The sequence below is a fragment of the Artemia franciscana genome, chromosome 2 (assembly GCF_032884065.1).
Source record: "Artemia franciscana chromosome 2, ASM3288406v1, whole genome shotgun sequence".
In the NCBI taxonomy this organism is placed as follows: domain Eukaryota; kingdom Metazoa; phylum Arthropoda; class Branchiopoda; order Anostraca; family Artemiidae; genus Artemia; species Artemia franciscana.
Genome location: NC_088864.1, coordinates 47,134,467 through 47,159,751, shown reverse-complemented (window position 1 = coordinate 47,159,751; position 25,285 = coordinate 47,134,467). Strand labels below are relative to the sequence as shown.

Below are 25,285 nucleotides of genomic sequence, written 5' to 3'. Positions count from 1 at the left end.
CCTCCACTCCGGTGAATAGATGAGAATTTGCTTTCCATTCTATTGACTCTTGGGATCAGTGTTTTCTTGTGAAAGAGTTTTGAACGCTTAAGTCACTATCCGAAATGACATAGTGCCTTAGTTAAAGATATACAAATTCCCAAAGACTTTGGCCAACCTATCATTGATATTTATTTCATAGATCATGCCTTTTCTTGAGGTTTTAACTCGAAGGAATTTTATATAAAATCAATTAATTGATAAATATCATAAAAAGTATCTTGCAACCTGGTCCATATATAAAAGCATTAATAAAACAGCATTTATAAAAATAAAAATTTATTTTTAAAACTTTTTTCGCCCCTCACTTTTGATTTTCTAGAATTTGAAGAAACGATTGCCCTCTTCCTTCGTTAGGCACAGTGTATTACAGGATAAATTGTCACATTTGCAATATTCTGGTCAAAAAAAAAATCTTATCTAATACTGACCCGTCTTATCATTGAAGTCATATTAGGGAGATACGCAGCTTCTATCACGGTTTGGAAATTTCTGAAGTATCCAGATCAATAATTTCTAACAGTCTTTCTATAAAGGCTGAGTAATGGCATCAGATTTTGGCTATTTTTGTTTTTTTGTAAGAGGGTGTTGACCTTTTTTTTAACTAAGCTTTTTTTGTACCAAACCAAAACCTTATTTTAAAGGTACAAAATAGGAAAATTCATTATGATGCTTGTTTCTGTTTCTAAAGTTGGAACCAAGCTGTAAACTTATCTCAAACGCTGATCCCCAAAGGGAGGAGAGGGGAGACTTCTACCCTTTTGAAAAACTGGTAGGAGTAGACAAATGTATTTTTTTCAATTTCGCCACTCTCCTCAACCTCTGAATGATGGAATTAAAATACAAAACAAGTTGTTTCGCTAATTTTTTTTTTTTTTTTTTTTTTTTTTTTTTTTTTTTTTTTTTTTTTTTAATTTTTTTTTTAATATAGATCTCTAGAGGTTAGATTGAGACTTGTTAGGTAGTAAGGACTAGTTTGATAACATTAAAGGTACCAATGTTTAATGTTCCTGCTTGTATCTAGCGACAAATAGTGTTAAATATTGTTGACATTCTATCATCGGTTGGACCACATACCATCAGTAGTAGGTAGCTGCTTTTCGTAAAAATCACACCCGATGGGGGGTAGAGGAAATGTTTAAGCGGCTCTTGCTCAAAGACTTACAAACATACCACCAGCCATAGATTCCCCAGTGACTAGCTGAGACTACCAACCCTGGACCAATATACACTTACCCTTTCATAAAAACAGAATTAGTTATATGTAATAATTCGTTTTTAAAGATTGTTTATTTCTATATCTTATAAAACATATTTTATCTTTAATTGTTATTCCAAGGTATATGATTAGTGTGGCATTTAGAGGCGGGGGGGGGGGGTTACATGACGACTTATTTTTGGTCATTCGTAATTTTTTCACAAAGGGGAGGTTAACCCTAGAAACCGCCCTGGGGATATGATCGTGTACGTTATTGTAGATAGACTTACCGTAAGGGGGCTTCAGCTTTTTATATTTATTAGAAGGTAAAGTGTCATTTAGGAAATTTTACCCTGGTGATCTTTTTTTTGTCGTTTGTATAGTGTCTGACACCCTTTCTATCTTTGAAAATAAGATTTTTGTTTCAGCTTGTTCTTCAGTATCTGGCTGACTATCCACTGGGCAAAGTGGTTATCAGAAAAATACAGTTTTTCCTTGGCCAGCTTGAATACACACGTGAAGAAGGGCGTATGTCTGCACTTGAATTTCTCTGTTCAGTGTTCTCAACTTTCCCTCGAAGTCTGATAAATACGAATGCTCCTTTATTTTTCCTAGCATTATCAGCTCGATTAGTCAATGAAACTTCAAAAAATTGTACCCAACTTGTAGTTAGTGCACTAAAAAAACTTTTAACTGTTTTAGATGATAATGTGAAAAATGAATTATTCCAAATATCAATTCTGTGGTTACAAAATGAAACTGTGTCTCATCAACTAATTGCAATTCAACTTTCTTCAATATTTATTGAAGCAGACGGCCCCAGCTTCGAAAGTAGACTTAAAGATTTTTTGCCAATATTAGAGATTTTATTAAATGATGAAAGTAATGGAGACATAGAGAAAGACCAGTTACTTATACAAACCCTAGTGACTGCTACAAAATTATTCACTGTGAATCCCACATTGGTTACTAGCAGAGCTACAGTGCAAGTTTGGCAGAGTATTCAGAAACACTTGCTGCATAGCCAGGTTAGGGTTCGTTTGTTGAGTGCTCGCTTGATAGGACTTCTCTTTGCTGCATTTACACCGGAAGGAATTGTTGAATATATTTCCTGTAAAAAAAGTTCTAAAAAGATGGCAGTTTTTGACCCACCTGTGGACAGGTTAAGAGCATTAGCTCTTGATTGTAGTGAGCAATTGATTCCGCCAGACGTCGATAGCGACATCGCTGAACAGGTATCTTTCTTCTTTTTTCCCTCACTCTTTGTTCATTTTCTTTTCCACTTTTTTTTTGTTTTCTGCTTGGGTTATTTGATATTAATATGAATTAGCCGTTTAAATGCGTTGTTAGTCTTTTATCCATTTAATTTGTCTTTAGTTAGACTTTTGCAAACCCACTAGATCCCTGATACGGCAGTTTCTCATTGATACGGAACGATTCGATTATTGAATATAGTTGAATTCTAAAGCGATTCATTATAATTTAGTTTATAGTTTTGTTAATTTTTTTTTCGTTTTTTTTTCAATTTATATCGTGTTCCTTTTTTATATTCTGATGTATTTAGTATCCTTTTACTATTTTGTCAGTTTGATCAACGTTACATGTGGAATACCGGGGCTTTTGATTCATTTACAAATAAAGTATCTATGCGTCTTTCCGTCGTAGAAAACAGGAGGTTTGGCGAGGAGTGTGCCTCTAGACCCTACGTTTTTGTAAAGTCAACCTCCCTGCGATTCGAATTAAAAAAAAAGTCTTGTACACAGTCCAAACGTTAGAGAACGTTTGATTTTTTTTTTTGGGGGGGGGATGACGGTTTTATGCCAAGTGTGTGTTTTAAGGTCTTGGCATATTGATCTTTTTCATTATTATAATTCTTATATAATGGGCCTTGAACAATTTTATTAAAGTATATTAGTAAATAATTTCTGCGACCACTCTGGCTGTGAACTTGTGGGCGTTTTTACGTTGGAAGAACCCAACAGCAATTAGGGGAGCGGTTATTAGAACATGGTCCTCAATAGACTAGGTCATTGGGCTACCCCAAAGGCCTGATGCTTTTTATTCCGCCTTGGCTTAACATTTGTACGACAATCCACACCATTTTATCTTATTTGACAACACCCCCGTTGAAGCTCTCATGCAAGTTTTCAGGGAGGTAGTTGAGATAAAAAAGAAAGCACATACACCAAAAGGTAGTGCTCAATAGAGACACTGGAGAAACTTCTCCAAGTCCCATTTTTGGCGTTGATTGTTTTCACATAATCCCACACATTTATGTTATGCAATCAAATAAAATCTCTGATAATAATCTACCTGGAAAGCGATTAGGCTAAGAGTGCTGTATGTAAGATGAAATTGTAAAATGTCATTTAGACTTGTGTTTTTTATTCAGTTACCCTTTCACCGTTACTAAGAAAGGGTCATCAAATTTTAGTTTTGTGTTTTGTTTCAAGGTTTGGTTTTTTTATATTTTTGTTAGTTTTATTCTGCTCTGAGGACGGTCAAGCGGAGGTCTTGACCGAAATATTTGCATACTTTTTCACTGGCTGTTTATTGTCCTCATTTTCTTCTTTGCTTGGCGATTTTACGTTTTATAGTATATTAGTGCTTGGGAGAAAATATAGAAAATCCAGGTAGGGAGGGGGTCAATTATTGTAATTTTCAAGAAACCGGGCATAATATCTGCTTAGAAACTTGAACTAATATTTGCAGAAATGTGATAAAATGTTTGGTCAAAAATGGATATTAGATTGGTTTTACTATTCCTTAAAACAGACGTATCCAGACATTTAAGGAATACTTTATTTGAGGGATAAGGGAGGGGAGTTGGCAGATAATTCAAGAAAAAGTGCAATTTTAGGCTAAGCATATTTGAAATATTACCATAGGCTTCAATCTTGAGAAACTTACTCTCTGAGTATTTTTTCTAAAATAAGAAGGGAAAACTTCTAGGAATGAATACAAAAATTTTAGGAGTATTTTTCTGAGTTTCTTGAGTCGTTATAAACCCCTATCTCTGGTTTATTCGAATTTTACTGCTTGGAATGGTAAAATTTATTGGAGCCACGTATATAAAAGAGGAAGTCACTCTTTGATGTTAATAGTACTCCCAGGTATTTGGTTTGGGACAGTCATTCGTAGTGCATAACTATGAGTCCTAATTATTGGTTAATTTTTACCCAAATGTTTTTGGAGCTGTAATATTTTCTTTATTTTCAATTGTGTGTTGTTTCAGACCATAAAGAATCTGTTGTTCCTGTTTAAAGTTGCCGCACGGCTAGGAAAACATAGCTCTCAGGTAGACGAGGAGACATCGGAGAAGAGGATTTTTGGTGTAAGATGGTATATAAAGCGGATTCGAAAGGAAATTAATTCAGAAGTGGTTGAAAATCCTGAAGCTACAGTAAAGGTAATTTTTTCAATTTGCGTATTTTGCCTGAAGAAATGAATTGAGATTAGTTAAATCAAGGACAGCCTTTCTATTTATTAGCAGTCGTGACTCTTTGGATTTCTAATGAGGAATCTTTCTTGGACCTTTTTATTTATTTTTCTCTAAGCTTTATATCTTTCTTTTATTGTCCCTAATAAAGTTGAAATTAGTCTCTCTTTTCTCTTATTCTTGAATCTTGAGAAATGCTTTCTATGTATTAGTAGCCATGATTTTGGGAATACTTATGGGAATCCTTGTTAGAACATTATTATTCATTTTCCCTAAGTTTTATTTCTTTCTCTTTTTTCTTTGCTTTTTCTATACTCTACCAAAAAGTTGAAACCAAGGTTTGAGAGAGAACTATTTGAAGAGTTGCGCTTTTTTGCCGAATATTGGCATTTTTACCCGTTAACAATAACTATTATTTAAAGTGTTCCAGTCTTATAGGTTGTACTGGCGTGTTGTATAATATTCGTCCCTAAACATACATGTAGTTTGTAAAAGTAAAACTAACGTGTATAGAGTTGCATAGTTACTCATTATTCATTAGGGTTTTGGCCAATGGATTCTCTAATGAGAAAGATGGTACTTCCTTAGAGGAAATTTAAAAAGGCCCATATTCAAGGCCGTATAGGGGGGTGGGGGTTACCGGGTTTAACCCTACCCCTATTTTTTTCGAATCGTAAAAATGTTACAAAACAGAATGTAAAAAAAAGTGATGCCTTTCCACAACAGAAATCCAGGATACACCCTTGCCCATGTTTTTAAACTTTCTCTGATAGGTGCTTCATTAAAAGCTTTCTATGAGAGATGCATCAATTAATTAAGTAAAACACATTAATGAATTTTCCTTCTTCCTTATAATTTTCCGTTTTCTAATGAATCCACTTTTCGTTCTTTCCTTAATAATGGAAAAGTCTAATATTCATACGATATTCAGGTCTCCTCCTCCAAGCACTGTTTTGCAAAAGTTAAAACTTCGATGTAAAAAAGGGGGGTTCGATTAGGCGGTGTCTCTCCTTACGATTTGAGTAACCCTGTGTATGGTATTTTACAAGACAATCGCTATATAAGACACTTGGAATTACCCATTAACTAAATTTGTTAGACTCAAATGCTTTCAATAAAGCATTATAAAACTTGTGTGAAGACTAGGGGGCTGGGGAGGAGGTAGCCTTCCTCATATGCTGAATAAATCATATTCATTTTAAGCTGTAATGTTGCTTTTGCTTTGATTTAAAACTTTTATTTTGCTATTTAATAGTATATCAAAACAAAGGAAAAAAACAACTGTTCTATGTAAAAAAAAAAAAAAAAAAAAAAAAAAAAAAAAAAAAAAAAAAAATGCTGATGATACAATGTCACAAATCAATACCACATGATCGAAAAAAAAATAAAGAAAAACGAACATTAGAAAAACACACACATATGGCTCAACATAAAACCAGAAAATAGGATTTAGAAATGAAGCAAAACACCAAAATCAGAAACAGTAAATAAAATCAGATCCTGAAACCAGAAAAATAGGATTTAGAAATGAACCAAAACACCAAAATCAAAAGATATAAATAAAATCAAATCCAGTAACTAGAAAAATAGGATTTAGAAATGGAGCAAAACACCGCAACTAAAATCAAAAAGTGTAAATAATATTGTTATCTTTAGCCTGATTGTTATAATTAAGTTATTAAAGTTAAAAGTTAAAGTGAAAGTTATTATGAATCAGAATTATAATTATAAAGCCTATCACACTTCTCTGTAATATTGTCCTATACATCTTATATTTCATTGCAGAGAATAGCTGCTTTTCATTTCTATGCTGCTGCTCTACTTGATCTCCATCAGATTCATGGTTATAAAGCAGTTTTGGAGTATCTTCCCATAGTTCTACCATGTATACTAAGAGAAATAAATAGCAGTGAAGATAAATCATCCCACGAACTCTCAGAGCTGGCAACTCTGGCCAAAGAATCGGGTGAGTTTATGAAACAACTTGTTGGACATGAAGCGTATACAGAAATTCTGGTGAGTTGCAGGAAAGTTTTGCAGAAGAAGAAGATGACAAGGAAAGTGGAGAAATCTCAGCTTGCCGTCACAAATCCTAAAATTGCAGCAAGAATGAGGGTGAAGAAGCAGGCCAATAAAAAAGAAGCAAAGAAAAAGAAAAATGCTCTGATCAGAGGAAAAGTGATGAAAAGAAAAAAACTGAAAGATGTTGCCTTATTAGAGGAATAAAAGGTGTTTAGTCTGATTGTTTAATCATTTACCTTGAATCTTATGTCCTGAGAAATGTTCAGAGACGGAATAGGAACATCCTATGTTTTTTTATTTATGCCAGATCGAGCACATCTTCTCAATTGGGTACCAGGCTATACTGACAGAGTAATAATAGTAATTTATTTTTGACCATCCATTGGATGATGATTTGGAGTTGATAAACAAGTTTTTGTTTATCAACGAGTAACTTTCCCAATATATGGGCCTGAAGAAACTGTTCAGAAATGAAAAATAAAGCTATGCAACGCTTTATGCTCAAATTCCTTTGAGAAATCTAATTTGTTGACCATTGGCAGAGGCAGGGGCAGAGGTAGAGGGGATTACGTGAGAGGATGTTTACATAGAGAAATTTATCATGGGGGAAAGAGAATTTCCATGAAGGGTGAGCTGAATTTTCGAGCAATGTTTAAAAAAAACAATGAGAAATTAAATAAAAAAATGTTTTTTTCAACTGAAAGTAAGGAGCAGCATTAAAACTTAAAACAAACAGAAATTATTACGTATATGAGGGGATTCGTTCCCTCCTCAATACCTTGCTCTTTACACTAAAATATTTGTAGGAATTTCAAAAGAGCTATTTATTCTAACTAAACTGAAATATACGGTCATCATTTCCATAGTTCTTAAAAAGTTTTTTGACAAATCTTATTCAATACGAATATTTTCCATGGACATCGGAAGAGGGGACCAATGGGTCAGTAGTTCCTGGGGAACAAGAAGACATTAAAAATGGATATAAATAGGTAAATGAGCAACGGTCCCATTTAAATTTAAGCGAAAACAGCTTCTGGTATCATCGCTGGTAATATCAAAAATGATTTTTAGCCTCAGCATTTTCTGGGTTTTCAAAATGAATGTTTCGATCAATCTTGTTTTTGTATAGGGATATCTTCCATGGATGATGTCATGGTGAACAAGGGGGTCAGCATGCCCTGGACAACAAGAAGACATTAAAAATGTATAAACATAGGTTGATCACAAATATTCCCATTTACCTTTCAGGGAAAAAAGCTCCCGATAGCACTTGGGCTCATTTAGGTCAGTTTTCTGCTGGGACTCGTTATGTCACTCATCCCCTTTCCTCTCCATCTTATGTGTGTAAGACTAGGAATGTAACCATTTATATTGCGCTTTTTTTTTTGTAATAAGAGGAAAACCATCACCACAAAGCAAAAATATTCCCCGGGTAAAAGGGATTGAGCGATCAGTTTCTACACCCTCTCCCTTCAAGGGCTCCTATATCTGTTTGAAGGCACACATAGAGCAATAAAATTTAGATTTAAAAAAGAATTAACGAGGCTTCAAGCACAACTCCCCTCACCTGAACCTGACCTATAGACCTTCCTTCATAATAACTGATGCGCAACTATGCATCAATATACATATTTTATCAAATCTCAAATAAATCAACATAAGTCTTCATTAACAATTTATTTTGCACAGACTACGGGCATCTTTGGGGGAAAATGCACCACTGAGTGGCATTCCTTACTCTGAAATTGGGAAGTTCAATGTGTAATTTAACAATAATTTTAAGTCGTTTTTTTATCTCGAATTTTCAATCCTTGTGGCCAGATTGTCGTTTTTTGCCACAAAATGGCAAAGCAAAACACCGCTTTTCTGCAGCACAATCTCTTTTGCTTCTTCAAAGGGGCGCTAGAACTTATTCTTCTTTTCGATTGAGCAACTCTCTTGATTTTTTTTTTATTTGTTAGACACCACCACTCACAGAAAAAAATAGAATAAACGCGCCTTCCTAATCCTTCTTCTGTGGACAAAATGTAAAATTTCACTTTTTGTAAATGGCGGCTTGAAACCTTTTGAAAAGGGTCCTCTAGTATTCTTGATTAAAATGTATAATTTTAGTCAAGGTCGCTCGCCCTCATGGGGGTATGTTGTCCCTTTTCGAAAATCCGGCAAATTTTTTCAGGACTATAGCTTTTAGTGAGTATCTTTAGATTTAATCACTTCAAAAGATTTAGAACCGCCATAAAAAGGCAATTCTTGTAATGTATATACTTTTATCAAAATTTATTTTTTAGGGTTATGGTTACTATTGAGATGAGTCGCTCGCTCATTACTTACGGTTCTCTACCAGACTGTTTAATGTGCTATTCCTCCAGTTGTCAATAAAATTGGTCGCTTGATATTCTTGGCAGTTCCTATTGAGTTGATCACAAAAAAAAAACAATAAACGAAAAATATTATGGATTACCTGTGTTCTTAGGTAGTATTTCCTTCGAGTGTTTTGTTTTTATCAAACAGTAAAATCAAGGAGCAATTCGGCCCAATAGTAATCGATACTATGAAAAACACTTTGACAACAATATATACATCATAAGAATTGCATTTTTATACTGAGTCCAAACATATAAAATTTTGCCTGATTAGAATTTACCATGAAATCATACAATCAGGTTTTTTCTACCAAAAATAAGGAGGAATGTTAAAACTTAAAACGAACAGAAATTATTCCTTGTATAAGGGTGGATGCCCCTTCTTTAAGCCTCAGTTTTTATGATAAATGTTAACTTTTTCACACAATCCTTAAAGAAAGAATGCTCAATCAAAAGGGTCATTGAATCTGAATGAGAAATTTGTTGAAGAACTTTTAGAGCGAAGATTGAGGAAGGGGCATCCTCCCTCATATACAGAATAATTTCAATTCATTTCATGTTTTATTGTTGCTCCTTACTTTCAGTCGAAAAAACTTTTTTGTTTAAATTAATAAACATAATAGGAATAACCAGGAATATCAAATGACATAATATTACAAGTATTGACAACTGATGGGACAGCATATCCTGAACTGGAACTAGATTAAAAAAAAAGAAATAATGATATTTAAAGAGTATATTGAGTCAAGACCAAGGCAATCTATAGTTGCTTTGTTTATTGTTTACTTAATGAAGTTCAGGCTCTGCTGCTCCTTGGTCTACAAACTTTTTTGCTATCTTTTGGCAATCTTTTCTATTTTATTTTTTATGCGTTTTGGCAATGATAGTATATGTTTAAAAAGAAGTATTTTGCCTGTTACCATGACCGTTTTGCTTTTTACCGAAAATATCTATCTAGCTACCTATACTTTCAGTTATTTTATTCTTAGTAGAAACAAGCTTTTTTTTTTAAGCAAGCAGTAATAGAGGTGGTTTGTCCTAAGAACCTTTGCTTGTTGTTTTCTTTTAATTTCACAATGTAATCTTTATATGATAAAGCTTTTATTCTTTGGAATATTGTTTTGAAGGGTAAAGGAAGGGGCCACGGTGATGGTGATGCTTAGACTATTTAAATAATGAACAATAACCTCAATCAATTACGACTTATTTGGCTACCTCCTTTAAACTATCTACAAACGTCCAGGGGAAAACTTTACATTTGAAATCCCTCTGAAACAGCGTTGCTTGATCCAAACGTCAAGCCGCCACGCTTGACGTTTTGCTTGTTGACGTTTATTATTATATGCCTGATTGTTCGAGCTTTGCTTTTCTTTTATCAATCTTGATGTTGAAATAAAATCCTATTCCACTCTACACACATGGAATACCTTCCTCAGATGTCAATGACTTGGTGCGCAAGTTCATGGATTTGCGCGTGCAATTAGGAATTCCCAAAGTTTGGTGACTGTTATTAGCTTATTTCTTCTCAGGAATAAAGAGCTTTAAGCTATCGAGGAAAATAAAAGATTTAATCAAGAGGGTATCAAGTCATTTAAAACTTAAAACCACAAGTTTGATCAGGAGTAATAAGTGTTGTTTGTGGATGCTTAAACAGTGACCTCATAATGAATCAACTCACTTCGCCATCAAGAAAAATACCGCGGATTCCTTCAAAACAGGGAAAGAGCGTAGACAATATAGATAATGACATAAAGGACCAGGATAAAGAGTTGGAAAATGTCAAAGCCAATGGAAAAAATCTTGCGATCTTGGAAGGTAATATTTATGATCTTGTGAAACATTAGGATAAAAACAATAAAATTACTTTCAAGAGGGTTAGAAATTTGAATATTTGTAGAGAACATGTTAAATACGTATCAAGATTAAAATTTCTCCGAAAAAGAGCGGACGTTTTACAGGTTGATATCACTACAAACTAGGTCTACTACCTCTACTTCGGATTGCAAATATTTTTTGCACTTTATTGCCTTGCTACTCGCATAGTTTGCTTATAGGCAAAAATGTCGTTCAGTTTTGTAGGTAACCTCTGAAGAATGTTAAGGGTCGCGATATAACTCCTATAAAACTGAGATTATAAATGCGAATTGCTTTTTCTTAACATTCGAGATATCGGGCAACAGTAGCAAAAATACATATCTAGGGGATATATTTTATAAACCCCTCCCCCTGAACAAAAATACTAGATACGGATACCTCTGAATACCGATACCCCCTAAATCTGAATCCGGATACCCCTGAAAAATTAGGTTAGTAACTAACTATCCTATTTTTTTTACCATTATTCTATTCACAATTTTTATATTCCTATCGTATTTTTTTCTTTTAATTTGATGTTTGGATGCTTTCTTCTGTGGTGCCTCCAATTCATGCTCGAGCAACGTTATAGTCACGCCTGTCGACAGGGGAGCCAAAACTTGTGTATGCCATATAGTTTCTCCTCGATTTTAAAGTCGTGTACTACGGGAGTGGAATATTTGGAATGTATAAAAAATACGGTTCGAAAAGCCTGTATCTGCATCATTTTCTTCTTAGCTATTGTTTACTCTTAGGCTGCTATATAGTTTTATCTTGTGTCAGAATCACATCATAGATAAAAAACTACTGTTCTTAAGAGCCTGTCCAGAATTTTTGTTCGAGAGGGGAGGGGTATTTTCTTTGGTGGTATGTTTTTTTACGTTTTTACAAGTCGAACAAAAATTAGGGAGGGATCAAGTCTATTAAATCCCCCCTCCCTAGATTTGACGTTGGCTATTGATTTGACGTTTCAAGCTTCCGTCTTTTTTTATTCTAAATATTCTACCTTAATTTTTACTTTGATTGATCAGTTACGAAATTTTTGTTTGGAAGTTGAACATAGTTCAACTCAACAAACTATGGAAGGGATACATAATTGGCGGTGTTGTCAAGCATAATTTTGATTTGATCTGTAAGCGTAACTCGAATGTGACCGGGCTTTCAATTTTGACGGTCTCCTGGTCAGAGATATAGGCTCAGTAAAATCAGTCAATATACAATTGATAAGAGAGAATGAATTTAGACTACCGAGATAACCATTTTGAGAATTTTTAGGAACGGACAACTTCATTTCCAACAAAATAGAATGAGAATTTTTTTGACATTCTGAGGGATGGACAAAATAGTTTTCCCCTAAGGGTGCATTTTCTACATTTTTAGGAACATCTGCAGAGATTGGTTAAGGTTCTATGTTTTGGGATAAAGTTGAAAAGCATAGCTTGCATACATGGTACGTTTTTACAGTAGCACTATTAATTGAGTGTTAAGAAATAGAGAATGTTTACGTTTGAAGCAGAAACAGTAGCTTTTGAGACCGCCTCCATGGAACGTGTCTTCATTTTTTTCAAAGAACAAATCTTCTAGGGATGAATCATTTACAAAACGTAAAAGGGCTAATAACTAGAGAGTTGTAATGGCATCGATGAAAAAGAAACGAGCCAAAGTACTTTCACTGCAAAACTTCTGTCGTCAGAGTTGACCCAAAGGTTGCTGCTACCCTTTGCCTTGCCCAGACAGCGTAAATCTGTTTTTTTTTTACGATGAGCTATTTTTATAGGAAATGAACCTCTTGAGCAAATTAATGGCTTTATCAGAAAGCTGCTGGTACACCTCACACGAGGCGAATGGGCCTCAGTTGAAGCTGTAGTAAAAATGCTAGAAAATACTGGTATTCCACGTCCACTCTCTGAAGTCAGCGAAGAGGTAATGGGGTCATTCTCTTTATCACTCTCTTTCACACACACACTCTTTCGCTCTTTTTTTCTCTCTCTCCCCCCTCTCTTGCTCTTTCCCTTTCTATCTATCTCTCTCTCTCTTGCTTTCTTCCTCCTTTTCTCATCTCCTTCCTCCTTTCTCTCATCTTCTTTGCGCCACTTATTTATGACAGGTGTCCCATTTTGAATTTGAATAGATCTCGATTGCATTTATTGCTTCATTCTGGGATGATTTTTTAGTACATTTTAGGATAGGTAAACAAAAATACCAATAGTGTGTTCTATAAGCGTTTCCTCTTACATTTACAGGCTACTACTTCGGAAAAGAATCAATAGATTTAACATGTTGAGCAATAAAAAGAAAAAAAAATAGAGTTCTCAATTGAAGGGTGACGTTAAAACGTAAATTGAACAGAAACATCCATTTAGCAGAAGAAAAAAAATGAATGGCTGGCACCACAGTTAAAGAAGTTTCAGCAATGTCAAATTGATGAACTAGATTTTAAATAATCTATTTCACCATTTTCATATAGTTTTATTGTCATGTTCTAATATGTCTAGACTTTTTATCTCTGATTGTAAAGAGGGCAAACGTTTTGATGAAGCACACTCATGTCTTGCATTTCTTATACAAGAAAGTCAATTGTTGATATAGAATAAAACAAAGCATGTCAACACAATTGAAGTAAACCGGTTTATTTTAAGTCAAACAGTTCGTAGTAACGAACTGTAGTAAGGAGCGACCCGGCTCAATAGTAACCGAAACTCTAAAAAGCGGAATTTTGGTATAAGTTTCATCAAGTTTAGTCTTACCCAGCAAAAGTTACGAGCCTGAGAAAATTTGCCTTATTTTAGAAAATAGGGGGAAACACCCCATAAAAGTAATACAATCTTAACGAAAATCACAACATCAGATTCCGAGTATCAGAGAACGCTATTATAGAAGTTTCAAGCTCCTATCTACAAAAATGTGGAATTTCGCATTTTTTGCAAGAAGACAGATCACGGATGCGTGTTTATTTGTGTTTTTGTTTTTTTGTTTTTTTTTTCCCAGGGGTGATTGTATCGACTCAGTGGTTCTAGAATGTCACGAGAGAGCTCATTCTAATGGAAATTATAAGTTCTAGTGTCCTTTCTAAGTTACCGGAAAATTGGAGGACACCTAGGCCCCCTCCCACGCTCATTTTTCCCCGAAGTCACTGGATCAAAAATTCTCAGATAGCCATTCTATTTACCATAGTCGAAAAACCTAATAACTATGTCTTGGGGGACGAATTACTCCCCCAGAGTCCCCGTGGGAGGGGCCGCAAGTTACAAACTTTGACCCCTGTTTAAATATTCTAATGACTATTGGGAAGTGTACCGACATTTTCAGGGGAATTTTTTTTGGTTTGAGGGGGAGGAAAAGTTGGGGGGGGTTACGTGGGAGGATCTTTCCATGGAGGAATTTGTCATTGGGGAAGAGAATTTCAATGAAAGGGGTGCAGGACTTTCTAACATTATTAAAAAAAACAATGAAAAAATAAATATGAAAAGTTTTTTCAGCTCAAAGTAAGAAGCAGCATTAAAACTTAAAACAAACAGAAATTATGACACATATGAGGGGCTCACCTCCTAGTAATATCTCGCTCTTTACGCTAAAGTAATTTTAGTAGTTTCAACTATTTATTCAACGGCCTTTGTGATTCAGGGGTCATTCTTAAGGAATTGGGACAAAATTCAAGTTTTAGTGCAAAGAGCGAGGTATTGACGAGGGGGTGCACCCCCTCATATACGTAGTAAAAACATACGAATATAAAAGTTCGTTACGTAAGTTAATTCGGAAGTTACGCATATTTTTTACTAATTAAGAAATTAGAAAAAAATAATACTAATAACGCTTTCTTAATACTAATTAAGAAAGCGTTCGTGAAAAATTAAAAGTTCTAATTGCCTTTTTAAGTAATCAAAGAATTGGAGGGAAACTAGGCCTCCTCACCCGCTCCTTTTTTCTCAAAATCTTCCGATTAAAACTATGAGGAAGCCATTTAGCCAAAAAAAAAAAAAAAATATGCAAATTTTGTTTTAATTATTTATGTGCGGAGAGCCAAAATCAAAACATCTATTAATTCAAAAACGTTCAGAAATTAAAAAACAACAATTTTTTTTAACTGAAAATAAGGAGCGACATTAAAACTTAAACCGAACAGAAATTACTCCGTGTATGAAAGGGGTTTTTTCTCCTCAACGCCCCGGACTTTACGCTAAAGTTTTTTTTTTACTGTTTAAAAAGTAGAGTTAAGAGAAATAGTCAAACCCTATACAGAATAATTTATGTTCGTTTTAAGTTTCAATGTAAGTTCTTGGTAAAAAGAAAAAGTGGTAGGGCATGTTTCCAAGAAGGTGCCTAGAGTTACTAGTCACATCTCAGTTTGCAATGGAGGTCGCATTCCACTTTTCCTTCGTACAAATGACGTTTTAATCTTTGGGATATTTGTGAGGGGCCGTGATCCAATTTGATTTTTGTTAGTTGGCTATCTTTATTTGACTCTATGGCTTACTATAATTCCTCTTCAATCAATCAATATTTATTAATTCAAATTAAAAATATACAAAAACAATATTATGCCCCAGCTGAGAGCAGAGCTCGTAAGGCTGGGGCAGTACAAATGCATAGAGAAAAAAAAAACCACAACGTCTCGTCATACTAATAATTCCAAAAAGAGAGAAAAAAAAAAGCACACAGGGTAGGAGATCATAGAGGAGGCCACCCCAGCGTAAGAACACCACAGCAAAATACATAACTAAAATCTATTATTAATCAATCCCGACATCTAGGCAAAGAATTATTTTTGAAATATGTTTTTTCAAAGAAAATCGACTTGTGAAACTTCGGGACATTTCTACTAAGTTAAGTTTATTTACAATATGAGGAATCTGGTATCTGATTGAGAATCTAGCTCTCTCTGATTTGATTGGCGGAAGGCGATACTTGTTGGAGCGGATGCAGTGGGCAGGGGAAGTGGGAGTCCCCATTATACCCAAATCATGGAAATAATTTGCTGAGGATTGGATGTCATAGTACCACATCGCTGTATACACGTCCTTCAATTGTTTGAGATTAAGTATATTGAGAAAAATATATAAAGTTTGGGTTCCTGACAAATTTTTAAGTCTCGCAGGGCGATGAACAAAAACACCTAGAATTCTAATTGCCTAATTTTGAATTATCTGAAGAGGTTGCACATGGACCATAAGTGTGTTTAGATAAACTATGGGGCAATAATTAAGATATGATTCTATTAGCGAATGGTATAAAATTTTAAGGATGGAAAAAAGAAACACCTGTTTCAATCTATGAAGACAGCCTAAGTGATGGGAAAGTTTCAATCTCAAATAATCAGAATGCTTACGGAAAGATAAAAGCTCATCGAGAATAATCCCAAGATAATGAAATGAATCTATTTATCCTACTTTAATTTACAATTAACTCATCTATGGTAATTTTATTTATCGCCCACTGTGACCACCCGAAAATCATGAATTCAGTTTTAAAAAAGTTCGGAGCTAGGCAGTTACACGCAAACCATTTATTCAAAGATTTCATTGCTGTCACCATCTTCTCAACCAACAAAGATGGGGTTTTAGCTTTTACTGTCACAGCCGTATCATCTGCAAAAATTACTGCTAATCTATTATCTTGGGGTAAACACCTTGGTAGGTCATTTATATAGATCAAAAATAGTAATGGCCCCAATACTGATCTCTGGAGGACTCCAATGTCATCAATAACGATATGGCTTGACAGATGTCCATTTATTTCTACCCGAATTTTTCGATAATACAGGTAAGATTTTATTAGATCTAGGCCTTTACCTCTAATACCTGTGTTACAAATTTTTTCCATCAAGATTTCATGGTTTAACGTATCAAATACTTTTTTATATCATAGAAGAGAACAGACACATGATTATCATCATTTAGTGAATCATTAATCTCTAAGATTAGCGCAGCAATAGCTTGTTCAGTGGAATGACCCGACCTGAATCCAAACTGATTTTTAGTAAATAAATTCATTTTATTAAAATAGCATAATTCTTTTTTGAATAATTTTTTTCTAGAACCTTAGATATTAGAGAAAGAACAGCTATTGGGCGATAGTTGCCTACATCTGTCTTATTACCTTTCTTATGAATAGGAATAACTCATGCTCTTCGTTTTAAATTTCATTTATTAATTCGCAGTGGTATGCGAATGTTTTTAAATTGATTAATTAGAAAAGAACATGATTCCGTTAGTTTAAATCAACACTACTATTTTGCAATTCTTTACTTTCTAAGTCGACCGAAATAGTAACGGCTTTTGAAAAAGAGAACTATTTTACTATTCTTTAGGTAAGCGGATTCACTCCTCTCATGTATGCAGTGCGAGACAACAGACTGCCTTACCTGGAAAAATTCATGGAGCTTGGCTGTGACATAAACGCTAGAAGCAGAGTAAGTAACATTGGAAATCTATTAAGTCTATGGGAGAGGGAGTGCTGCTTGTCATCCTCAGTAGTGTCACTTTGATTTCTGGCCCTCAGGATGTAGTGCCTATGAAGACTTGTATTCCACAATCAGTTGGAACCTGCTTGACCAGAAAAATACTTTCTCGGACTGTTTGAATCTATCTTTCAGCTAAGCTAATAATAATCATGATTGATACATTAGTAACAGATCAATGAATAGTATTTGTGCCTCTTATTATTTGTTTCTTATATCTCTCTAGAATATCTATACCTTTATACCTCGTAGATATCCTACCTCTAGATGTACCTCCATACCTTATACACCCCTTGAATCTTTTGCTGAGAAAGTTTCTACCCCCAGTAGATTTTATGCAATCACCAGTGAACACCATCTGGGTTTTACTCCACCAACTTCAACAAGGCCAATGGTTTTGAAGTTTAAGAATTTATTTAAAAGTCTTATCGAAATTGTTGCTGAAGAACTTTTCTCAAACTTCTTATTAAATACTAGCTGTTGGGGTGGCGCTTCGCGCACCCCCCCAAGGGCCCCTGCGCGCGTAAGTCGTTACGCGCCATATTAGTTACGCGCCATTGTACTTGTGTCCCTGTGTCCCACCTGTTAATATAGATGGATATATATATATGTTTTTAACTACGTAAAACTTGCGAATATACAACATTCTTGGCTGTCCCATTGTCTGTGCATATACAAAGCCTTATATACTTATAATGACGTCATATGCAAACGCTCTTTTACAAACAAACAAACATGGATACATACAACTTATTTTTATATAGATAGATAGATAGATAGATAGATAAACATATACAATACAAATTAACTACGTAAAACTTGCGAATATACAACATTCTTCGCTGTCCCATTGTCAGTGCATATAAATAGATTGTCAGGTTTACCGACCCTCGAACATGCAACGTACAATTGTCCATGGGAAAAACAATCAGTATTAAGATCTATACCGCATTTTTCTAATGATTGCCCTTGAGCTTTGTTGATGGTGATTGCAAATGCTAATTAAATTGGGAATTGCAATCTTTTAAATTGAAAAGGCAGATCCGTTGGAATAATGGGAATACGAGAAATAAGAACAGCCTCACCCTCAAAAGGCCCTGTCAAGATTGTTGCCTCTATTACGTTTTCCATTGTTTTTTTTATGGCACTTGGTATTAACCAAGTGACATATAGCAGTCGCCAATTCTGTCGGTCTGTCTGTCGGTCTCTCTGTCGGTCTGTCGGTCTGTCCGTCGGTCCCGGTTTTGCTACTTTAGGCACTTCCAGGTAAGCTAGGACGATGAAATTTGGCAAGCGTATCAGGGACCGGACCAGATTAAATTAGAAATCGTTTTCCCGATTTGACCATCTGGGGGGGGGGAGTGGGGGCCCGGTTAATTCGCAAAAAATAGAAAAAATGAAGTATTTTTAACTTATCAGCGGGTGATTGGATCTTAATGAAATTTGCTGTTTGGAATGATATTGTGTCTCAGAGCTCTTATTTTAAATCTTGACCGGCATTAAGCCAAGGAAAATAAGAGGCTTAATGCCGGTCAAGATTTAAAATAAGAGCTCTGAGTCACAAAGTCCTTCTAAATATCAAAATTCATTAAGATCCGATCACCCACTCGTAAGTTATAAATACCTAATTTGTTCTAATTTTCCCTATCCCTTTTGCCCCCCCCCCCCAGATGGTCGAATCTGGGAAAACGACTTTATCAAGTCAAATTGTGCAGCTCCCTGACACGCCTACCAATTTTCATCGCCCTAGCACGTCCAGAAGCACCGAACTCGCCAAATCACTGAACCCCTCCCCCCAACTCCCCCAAAGATAGCGAATCCAGTACGATTCTGTCAATCACGTATCAAGGACATTTGTATATTCTATCCACCAAGCTTCATCCCGATTCCTACACTCCAAGTGTTTTTCCAAGATTTCCCCCTCCAAATCCCCACAATGTCAAAAGATCTGGTCGGGATTTGAAATAAGAGCTCTGAGACATGAATTCCTTCTAAAAATCAAATTTCATTACGATCCGATCATCTATTCGTAAGATATAAATACTCCAATTTTCATGTTTTCCAAGAATTCCGGTTCCCCCCTCCAACTCCCCCGAATGTCACAGGATCTGGTCGGAATTTGAAATTAGAACTTTAAAGCACAAGATCCTTCTAAATATCAAATTTCATTAAGATCTGGTCACCCTTTCGTAAGTTACAATTACCTCAATTTTCAATATTACCACCCCCCCCCCAATTCCACCAAAGAGAGCAGATCCGGTCCAGTTATGTCAGTCACGTATCTTAGACAGGTTTCTATTCTTCCCATCCAGTTTCATCCTGATCTCACCGCTTTAAGTATTTTCTAAGATTTCCGGTCCCCCCAACTGCCCCCCCCCAATTACGCTTGATCCGGTTGAGATTTAAAATAAGATATCGGAGTTACGAGGTCCTTCTAAATATGAAGTTTAATGAAGATCCAATCACTCCTTCGTAAGTTAAAAATACGTCATTTTTCTTCCCAATCCCTCCAATCTAAGCGTTTCCCATCATTTTAGGTTTCCCCACCCCAAACTTCCCCCAATGTCACCAGATCCGGTCAGGATTTGAAATAAGAGCTTAGAGACACGATATCCTTCTAAAAATCAAATTTTCATGGGGATCCAATCACCCGTTCGTAAGTTAAAAATACCTCATTTTTTCTAATTTTTCAGAATTAACCCCCCCCCCCCCCAACTACCCCAAAGAGAGCGGATCCGCTCTGGTTATGTCAATCATGTATCTAGGACTCGTTTTTTTTTCCACCAAGTTTCATCCCGATCCCTCCACTCTAAGTGTTTTCCAATTTTTAGGTTTCTCCCTCCCAACCCCCCCCCCCCCAATGTCACCAGATCCGGTCGGGTTTAAAATAAGAGCTCTGAGCCACGATATTCTTCTAAATATCAAATTTCATTGAGATCCGATCACCCGTTCGTAAGTTAAAAACACCTCATTTTTTTATTTTTCAGAAATACCCCCCCCCCCCCGACTACCCAAAAGAGAGCGGATCCGTTCCGTTTATGTCAATCATCTATCTAGGACTTGTGTTTATTTTTCCCACCATGTTTCATCCCGATCCCTCCACTCTAAGTGTTTTCCAAGTTTTAGGTTTCCCCCTCCCAACTCCCCGCCCTCATCACCAGATCCGGTCGGGATTTAAAATAAGAGCTCTAAGACACGATATCCTTCTAAACATTGAATTTCATTGAGATCCGATCACCCGTTCGTAAGTTGAAAATACCTCATTTTTCTAATTTTTAAGAATTACTCCCCCCCCCAACTACCCCAAAGAGAGCAAATCAGTTCCGATTATGTCAATCATGTATCTGGGACTTGCGCTTATTTTTCCCATCAAGTTTCATCCCGATCCCTCCACTCTAAGTGTTTTCCAAGATTTTAGGTTTCCCCCCTCCAACTCCCCCCAATGTCATCAGATCCAGTCGGGATTTAAAATAAGACCTCTGAGACACAATATCATTCCAAACATCAAATTTCATTAAGATCCAATCACCCGCTCATAAGTTAAAAATACTTCATTTTTTCTATTTTTTCCGAATTAACCGGCCCCCATTCCCCCCCCCCCCAGATGGTCAAATCGGGAAAATGACTATTTCTAATTTAATCTGGTCCGGTCCCTGATACGCTTGCCAAATTTCATCGTCCTAGCTTACCTCGAAGTGCCTAAAGTAGCAAAACCGGTACTTTAGGTTTTCCCCCTCCAACTCCCCTCAATGTCATCAGATCCGGTCGGGATTTAAAATAAGAGCTCTGAGACACAATATCATTCCAAACAGCAAATTTCATTAAGATCCAATCACCCGCTGATAAGTTAAAAATACTTCATTTTTTCTATTTTTTGCGAATTAACCGGGCCCCCACTCCCCCCCCCAGATGGTCAAATCGGGAAAACGATTTCTAATTTAATCTGGTCCGGTCCCTGATACGCTTGCCAAATTTCATCGTCCTAGCTTACCTGGAAGTGCCTAAAGTAGCAAAACCGGGACCGATGGACAGACCGACAGACCGACAGAGAGACCGACAGACAGACCGACAGAATTGGCGACTGCTATATGTCACTTGGTTAATACCAAGTGCCATAAAAAAAACAATGGAAAACGTAATAGAGGCAACAATCTTGACAGGGCCTTTTGAGGGTGAGGCTGTTCTTATTTCTCGTATTCCCATTATTCCAACGGATCTGCCTTTTCAATTTAAAAGATTGCAATTCCCAATTTAATTAGCATTTGCAATCACCATCAACAAAGCTCAAGGGCAATCATTAGAAAAATGCGGTATAGATCTTAATACTGATTGTTTTTCCCATGGACAATTGTACGTTGCATGTTCGAGGGTCGGTAAACCTGACAATCTATTTATATGCACTGACAATGGGACAGCGAAGAATGTTGTATATTCGCAAGTTTTACGTAGTTAATTTGTATTGTATATGTTTATCTATCTATCTATCTATCTATCTATATAAAAATAAGTTGTATGTATCCATGATTACTTCTGAGGCACGTCACTCCTTACCTACACTTCGTTACCAGGGAATGTTTGAAAATTAGCATGTTAGATAATGTACTTCCTTATAGCTAACTAATAAAAGGTTGACATAATTGAAAACGACAACACTAGAACTCTATCCAAAACATTTGGTAGGTATATGCCAATTTGTTATTTGCAGGTGCTATTAAATTCATCAACGTGACAATGGATCGGCAATATGTCAGTCTAAAATAAAGGAATCATGGATGTTTTGTAGAATCACTGTGTCCAATTTAGCACTATTGCTTGGCTAGACTTTAGCAATTTGAGTTGGACAAAATAATTCCTATTAACGAACAAACATTGTAATCGAGCATCTTAATATTCGCACCTCTATTAGTAGATTACATAAAAAAAACTAGTTTTTTAACTGAAAGTAAGGAGCGACATTAAAACTTAAAACGAACAGAAATTACTCCGTATATGAAATGGATTGTCCCCTCCGCAATCCCTCGCTCTTTACGCTAAAGCTTTTAATTGTTTTAAAAAGCAGAATTGTGGAAAAGAGTCAAACTTTAGCGTTGTATGGTAAATATGGTAGTATGGTAGAATATGGTAAAATACGGTTGTATGGTAGCGTTGTATGTTTGTGCGTATGTATGGCAAACAAACCTCTTCAGGGTTTGGGAATGCCTTCACCTAATCGTAACGCTGCTGTTTCAACATGTGTGGAATTGGATCGTGAACAAAGTTACAGTACGAGTGATCTATGTCGTATGTACAAAATAACATTTCTAAGTTAACGTCGAAACAAAAAGACATTTATGATAAGATAATGCATTGTGTCGATAACAACGTTGGAGAAATCTTCTTTTTGGATGCGCCAGGAGGTACTAGTAAAACATTTGCGATAAAATTGATTCTGGCATCAATTCGATCAAAAAACGACATAGCGTTGGCAATTGCGTCGTCCGGAATAGCCGCAACATTGCTGCCTGGTGGAAGAACTGCTCATTCCGCTTTGAAATTGCCTCTGAATTTTCATTCTACAGAAACTCCCACGTGCAATATTTCCAAATGATCTGGGATGGGTAAAGTATTGCAGCAATGCAAACTTATTATTTGGGACGAGTGCACAATGACACACAAAAAATCGCTCGAGGCTCTGGATCAATCATTGAGAGATTTGCGAGGTAATTCGAAACCCTTTGGCAGCACATTAATATTGCTTGCGGGAGATTTCAGGCAAACATTACTTATAATACCTAGACCAACCCCTGCAGACGAAATGAATGCTTGCCTGAAAAATTCTAATTTATGGTCACACGTAAAGACATTAAAATTAACTACAAATATGCGTGTCCGATTGCAAAACGATGGCTCTGGTCAAACATTTTCAGATCAACTGCTGGCAATTGGAAACGGAAAGCTCCCAGTAGACTAAATTTCAGGACGTATACAACTGCCTGCTGAATTCTGTAATTTAGTGACGTCCAAAAATGAATTGGTTGAAAAAGTATTTCCGAATATTCTAACCAATTATAAGAATCATAAATGGCTAAAAGAACAAGCGATTCTGGCATTCAAGAATAAAGACGTCGACGAAATCAACAATATTGTTTTGACCAAGATTCGAGACCAGGCAGTCCTTTACAAGTCAGTCGACACAGTTCTGGAACCAAATGAGGTGGTTAATTATCCATCTGAATTTTTAAATTCCCTGGATCTCCAAGGGTTTCCACCAAACGTGCTACATCTAAAAATAGGCTTACCAATAATATTGATACGAAATATCAACCCACCAAAGCTTTGCAATGGCACGCGACTTGCCAAAAAAACAAGAGCTAAGAGCTCATATGGCACTTGTGACGAGGCGAGAAGAGCTAAGAGCCAAGAGATCATATGGTATGATCAATCTATTGATTCATAGAATTTTGTTAGAGCTCATACCATATGATCTCTTGGCTCTTAGCTCTTCTCGCCTCGTCACAAGTGCCATATGAGCTCTTAGCTCTTGTTTTTTTGGCAAGTCGCGTGCCATTGCAAAGCTTTGGTGGGTTGATATTTCGTATCAATATTATTGGTAAGCCTATTTTTAGATGTAGCACGTTTGGTGGAAACCCTGGGAGATCCAGGGAATTTAAAAATTCAGATGGATAATTAACCACCTCATTTGGTTCCAGAACTGTGTCGACTGACTTGTAAAGGACTGCCTGGTCTCGAATCTTGGTCAAAACAATATTGTTGATTTCGTCGACGTCTTTATTCTTGAATGCCAGAATCGCTTGTTCTTTTAGCCATTTATGATTCTTATAATTGGTTAGAATATTCGGAAATACTTTTTCAACCAATTCATTTTTGGACGTCACTAAATTACAGAATTCAGCAGGCAGTTGTATACGTCCTGAAATTTAGTCTACTGGGAGCTTTCCGTTTCCAATTGCCAGCAGTTGATCTGAAAATGTTTGACCAGAGCCATCGTTTTGCAATCGGACACGCATATTTGTAGTTAATTTTAATGTCTTTACGTGTGACCATAAATTAGAATTTTTCAGGCAAGCATTCATTTCGTCTGCAGGGGTTGGTCTAGGTATTATAAGTAATGTTTGCCTGAAATCTCCCGCAAGCAATATTAATGTGCTGCCAAAGGGTTTCGAATTACCTCGCAAATCTCTCAATGATTGATCCAGAGCCCCGAGCGATTTTTTGTGTGTCATTGTGCACTCGTCCCAAATAATAAGTTTGCATTGCTGCAATACTTTACCCATCCCAGATCATTTGGAAATATTGCACGTGGGAGTTTCTGTAGAATGAAAATTCAGAGGCAATTTCAAAGCGGAATGAGCAGTTCTTCCACCAGGCAGCAATGTTGCGGCTATTCCGGACGACGCAATTGCCAACGCTATGTCGTTTTTTGATCGAATTGATGCCAGAATCAATTTTATCGCAAATGTTTTACTAGTACCTCCTGGCGCATCCAAAAAGAAGATTTCTCCAACGTTGTTATCGACACAATGCATTATCTTATCATAAATGTCTTTTTGTTTCGACGTTAACTTAGAAATGTTATTTTGTACATACGACATAGATCACTCGTACTGTAACTTTGTTCACGATCCAATTCCACACATGTTGAAACAGCAGCGTTACGATTAGGTGAAGGCATTCCCAAACCCTGAAGAGGTTTGTTTGCCATACATACGCACAAACATACAACGCTACCATACAACCGTATTTTACCATATTCTACCATACTACCATATTTACCATACAACGCTAAAGTTTGACTCTTTTCCACAATTCTGCTTTTTAAAACAATTAAAAGCTTTAGCGTAAAGAGCGAGGGATTGCGGAGGGGACAATCCATTTCATATACGGAGTAATTTCTGTTCGTTTTAAGTTTTAAT

At 36.0% G+C, this 25,285-nt stretch overlaps 2 protein-coding genes across 2 annotated transcripts in view; both read left to right on the top strand.

The window, feature by feature from the left end:
- Positions 1–6,918, top strand: part of LOC136042909 (small subunit processome component 20 homolog) — a 127,803-nt gene extending 120,885 nt beyond the window's left edge. Inside the window, exons 25-27 of the mRNA XM_065727837.1 lie at positions 1,666–2,472; positions 4,473–4,646; positions 6,462–6,918. Of these exons, the coding sequence (XP_065583909.1) occupies positions 1,666–2,472; positions 4,473–4,646; positions 6,462–6,902 (1,422 nt within the window). The 3' untranslated portion in view covers positions 6,903–6,918. The remainder of the gene's footprint in view (positions 1–1,665; positions 2,473–4,472; positions 4,647–6,461) is intronic.
- A 3,685-nt stretch (positions 6,919–10,603) lies between these two features.
- LOC136035049 (uncharacterized) overlaps positions 10,604–25,285 on the top strand; it is a 262,359-nt gene continuing 247,677 nt past the window's right edge. The window contains exons 1-3 of the mRNA XM_065716648.1: positions 10,604–10,876; positions 12,693–12,838; positions 17,223–17,324. Coding sequence (XP_065572720.1) covers positions 10,726–10,876; positions 12,693–12,838; positions 17,223–17,324 — 399 coding nt within the window. The 5' untranslated portion in view covers positions 10,604–10,725. The remainder of the gene's footprint in view (positions 10,877–12,692; positions 12,839–17,222; positions 17,325–25,285) is intronic.